Below are 4,908 nucleotides of genomic sequence, written 5' to 3'. Positions count from 1 at the left end.
AAAAAAAAAAAAAAGTATTCCTAGGGTACCTATCCTTAAAAGGATAGATTTAATTTTCAAACTCTTTTATATAGATTTGTACAGCAGAATATTAAGATTGTATTCACAGAAGAGAGAAAGTAAGGATATATTTGACCTTTACTGCAACTCAATGCCACTGGGCCTGTCTTGGTTACTTTTCTCTTATGGCTGGGATAAAATACCTGACACCCAAAATTAAGGAAGGAAAGGTTTAGCTCACAGTTTGTGGTTGTTTCAGTCTATACTCGGCTGGCTCCAAGGCAGAGTGGCACACAGCAGAGGGCAACAGTTCGTGATGGTGCAAAAGAGCAAACCAGCAAGAGCAAAAAAGGGAGGAACGGCAGTAGAGAACAAGCTTCTCTCCCTCATATTGTATGCAGGCCACCCCAAGGTGGATGTAACACTCATACCTATAATCCCAGAATGTCCCAAGAATCAATCAAAAACTCTAAAGGCTGTCCATCACTGCCTGAAGCTTTGAGGGGGTCATCTAGACACAAACCACAACATGGCCTAAAAATATCTGAGAAATTAATTGAACAAAAGTGATTTCTTCATAAAAATCTTTTCTTAAACCCTGAAGCATATATGTAACTCAAAACAAATTGTACAAATAAACTATCTAATTTGCAAAAGAATAACTTTTTCTTCAAAAATTGTACACCAGGTCAACTGCATTAATAAAATTCACATTCATGTCTTAAGACAAAAAATCCATATGCATTCTCTTTGTCCATACCCATGCTTTGTTACACTGTATCATTGTCAAGACTGAATTCACAAAACATACCTACTTTAGGATAGATTTACTTACCCCAGCAAGACATTTTTCCAGTGTATCCAATATAATCAATTGAGAGAGATACAAATTTTTTTCAGCAGCTTCTCCAAATATCCTCTAAAAGAAAGATACATGAACACAAAAGTTGATTATTGTTTTCCACTGTAAATCAACACAGATCTGAAAAATGAGGAACTGAGGATCAAGAAAAAGCAGTAACATTCCACTGTCTCCCAGATTATATCATACTTAAATTTGTTATTTCTAACAACATATAAACTCTCATGCAACTTATAAACTTATAAGTTTATAACTTATAAACTCTCATGCAAACAGAAATACAGGCAGACTACTGTTAGCCTTATGGTAGTACAAGATATTATGCTGGCCTGACAAAGTGGCATATGCCAGTAATCCTGGCTACTCAGGTGACTGAAACAAATGGATCACAAATTCAAGGCCAGCCTGGCCAATTTAAAGGAACCCTATTGGGTGGGGGGGGGGGGGGGGGGGAGTGTGCTTCTTGTGCTCAAGGACTTGGGTTCCATACTCAGGACCACCAGAAAAAAATGTGCTTTAGTTATGTTGTTTTAAAAATATGCAGAATCTTGAATTAAGCATTACACTTTTATGTGAAGAAAACTGAGGCATTTTTTTTTTTTTTTTTTTTTTTTTTTTTGGAAGTACTAGGGATTAAACTTAGGGAATGCTGAGCTACCTCCCCACGCATTTTAAATTTATTTTGAGATAGTCTTGCTAAATTGCCCAGGCTAGCCTCAAAATTGTGATCCTCCTGCCTTGAGTCCCCAAGCAGCTGACAGTGCAGCCAGCTCAAAGTCAATTCTTACGGACACAAAATGCTTGTGCCTCAATTATAGTAAACTTTAAACATCCACTATCCACAAATTGCTACACCATCTATTTACTAACAAAAGACTATGGTTTCCACAATATGATTTATTCGGTAAGAATTATATAAACACCAAAATCACAATGTTGTTTTATCTACAGAAACTCTTATATATTAAAATGCTTCAAACTATCTGGAACATGGCCACATATTCCTGTGTACAAAATCCTTGTTACTGCACCCCACACTGCAACAAAAGATCTGTGACATAATACTAAATGCCTTTCTGTAAATCACTTTGCATCTTATAAAAAAGTCCTTTTTTTAGAAAAGGCTAATTTTTTCCATAAACAAAGGCAAATGTAAGGCAAATGAATGCCTACACCTCACGTTCATCAGTTGTGTAAACTCAAGAAATTTCTTTAAAAACACACACTGATGCTATTATTATAGAAATGAGACTGTTCGTCACACACCTAAACTAGTTGTTTTACAGCTCAATACAAATAATTGAGATTACAATTGCTAAAGAGAAGTAGGGAGTAAAGAATAATCTAGATCAGCTAGCTGCTCTGCTTTACATGAAGGAAATGGCTACATGAAAACTGACAGAAAAGAAGGAATGACCTGAGATAGATAAGAGACATTATATGTTCAAAGGTACACAGAGAACAGGTGAAGAACTTTAATGTTAAGGGAATATTAACAGATTATATAGAATGAGGAAAAAGACAAAGTTATGAGCTAGTTTTTAATAGTGAATTACTTCATGAAATTGACAACTGGTAACAATTTAAGGAAAAGTGTTTCAACAAGGAGTTTTCTACCAAAAAAGTAACAAGTTACAGAGGTAAGAGGGAAAAAATATTAATATGTTCATAAATATCCGTCATTTTTCAGGAATAGGAGATCATACTTTACTGATCATCTGCTTTGGGCTGAGAAGCTAAAGAAAAATTTATAATATAGAACTGTTATATACCATAGGGCTGGGGATCTAGCTCAGTGGCAGATCTTGCCTAATATATGCAAGGACCTATATTTAATCCCCAGCACAACAAAGAAAACTAATAAAGGACTATACAAGATGGTCAATTTATAAGACACGAAAGTCATATAAAACCCTAATTTCAGGATAACACTAGAAAGGAAATAGAGTCATTAACAGAAGTTTCTAAGACAGTTAAAAGTTTACACTTGTGCTCATTCATAAATTAAAAAATTTATGATACTCTGAATTTCTAAATCAAAACCAAAGCAAAACACATTCACCAAAACCAGTAACCCAAATACTCACCATATTGTTAACATTCTTTAAGATAGTAGTGAGGCCGCTTATAACCAAAGAAAACTTGTATTTGGAAATATTGATTAGACACTCCTTGTTGTGTTCAGTACTGACTTTGGTATGTGTATTTTGCTGTCCTGTTTTTATGGGAAGCTGAAGAGGGAAAAAAGGTTAAAGAGTTTACCCTTCAAAGTGAGTAAAAGTAACTTTTTCACTAAAAATAAAGATATTCTAGAAAATTACAGTTTAGCATTTATCAATGATATTACCTATATTTCTATCTCAGGGATCCATATTCAATAGCTTGTAAAAGCATAAGCATACACACACACACACACACACACACACACACACACACAGATCTTTGGCGATTGCAATTTTTGTATTTCTTTCTGAAGTCATAAATCTTTATCTACAAAATAAATCCTTTCACCTAGTACTATATAAAAAAGAATGGATGACTCCTAGAAAGAGCTATTTCCTTGTAGCCAAAAATTAATTCAGAGAATAACTTCAAAAAAATGCATGTAATTTTTTCCCTTATACATTGAACTCAAACATTAAAAGATTGCCCAAAAAAATGTAAGCTCTGGAATCAATAATGGCAAATAACTGTTGATTATTCAGCAATAAGAACAAATTGTAGGGCTGGGGAGATAGCTCTGTAGACTAAGCGCTTGCCTGGCAAGCACAGGGTCCCGAGTTCAATTTCCAGTACTGAAAAAAAAAAAAAAGAATAAATTGTAGGGGGCTAGGGAGACAGCTCAGCAGCATACGCACTTGATTTGCATGTGCAAGGTCCTAAGTTTGATCCCTAGTACAGGGAAAACACATACACACACACACACACACACACACACACACACACGTAAAGCCAAGGTCAGAGTTAAGAATGATTGAAAAAAGATAACCATGCTCAGTTACATAACTGAAGGACTACAAAACAAATACTATAGGAAAAAAAAATTTTTTTTTGCTAATCATTGAGACAAAATTTACTAGTAAAATTTCAAGCCAAAAAATGTAGAAGAGTATAGTCAACTTTCCCTATGTACATATCATATAGCTTCAACAAGAAAAAATATCTTTTGAAATGAATTGCATTAACATTAATCTGAGAATGAGCTATGTCACACTGAGTACAAATTCATCTCCAATCAATCCTGTGCATAAAGTGTCATGAATATATTTATAATCAACTACAATGGGGATGTGGCTCAGCTGTAGACTGCCTGCCAGGATGCACTGGTCTCTGACTCTGATCCAGTGAGGGTGTGCATGAACCTGTATGCACACATATGCCGCTAACACTAACACAAATATCCTGCTAATGCTGATGGAGAACTCTGGCAAAGTTCTGTGAAAACCAGTAACCCAACCAACCTAATCCAGTGATCAATTTGGGATCTCAAGTTTGTGAAGTCAGTAACAAATGATTAATTTGACAGTAAAGAATAAAGGGGGCTCATTTTAGGGAATAGGATAACAGGCAGAAGAGAAGCTACAGAATTACATAATGTTAATTACAAATATTATTTTTTATAAATATTATTGACAAAAAACCTGAAAGTCCAAAAATGGGTGACAATATAGCTTGTCAAACTTCCCAATGCCCCCCCAATGGTAGAGATCAGAACAGTAAAATTGTAATTTAAAAACAACTACATCAAAATGAGTATACAACTATCTGCCCAACAAAACACTGCAATAAGAACAAATCACAAAAAAAAGAAAAAAATCACAACAGTCAGAGAGACAGCTCAGTGGACTAAGCTTAGGCAAATGCAGGGGGATTTGATCCCCAGCATCACGGGCTGTGCCAGCCCCAACACCAGGTAATGAGCTGGCCACTAAAACCGGATGTGGTAGTGCACACCTGTAATCTCAGTGCTGGGGAGGGTGAAAACAGGAGGATCACTATGAGTCTGAGCTGCACAGTGAGACCCTGTACTAAAAAAAAAAATACAT

The 4,908-nt window shown here is 35.4% G+C and overlaps 1 protein-coding gene across 6 annotated transcripts in view; it reads right to left on the bottom strand.

Annotated features, from left to right (window-relative positions):
• Nf1 (neurofibromin 1) overlaps positions 1–4,908 on the bottom strand; it is a 307,973-nt gene that overhangs the window by 256,339 nt on the left and 46,726 nt on the right. For all 6 annotated transcript variants that reach the window (XR_002821949.1, XM_004635435.2, XM_023719976.1 and 3 more), the window contains exons 2-3: positions 2,950–3,093; positions 836–919 (exon numbers count right to left, since the gene is read on the bottom strand). Coding sequence is in view for 5 of the 6 variants with exons in the window: in XM_004635435.2 (XP_004635492.1) it covers positions 836–919; positions 2,950–3,093 (228 nt within the window). In the remaining variant the exon portion in view is untranslated. The remainder of the gene's footprint in view (positions 1–835; positions 920–2,949; positions 3,094–4,908) is intronic.

Source organism: Octodon degus, unplaced genomic scaffold, assembly GCF_000260255.1.
Source record: "Octodon degus isolate 3935 unplaced genomic scaffold, OctDeg1.0 scaffold00072, whole genome shotgun sequence".
Classification (NCBI taxonomy): domain Eukaryota; kingdom Metazoa; phylum Chordata; class Mammalia; order Rodentia; family Octodontidae; genus Octodon; species Octodon degus.
Note: the sequence above shows the minus strand (reverse complement) of the source record. Positions and strands in the feature narration are given on the sequence as shown.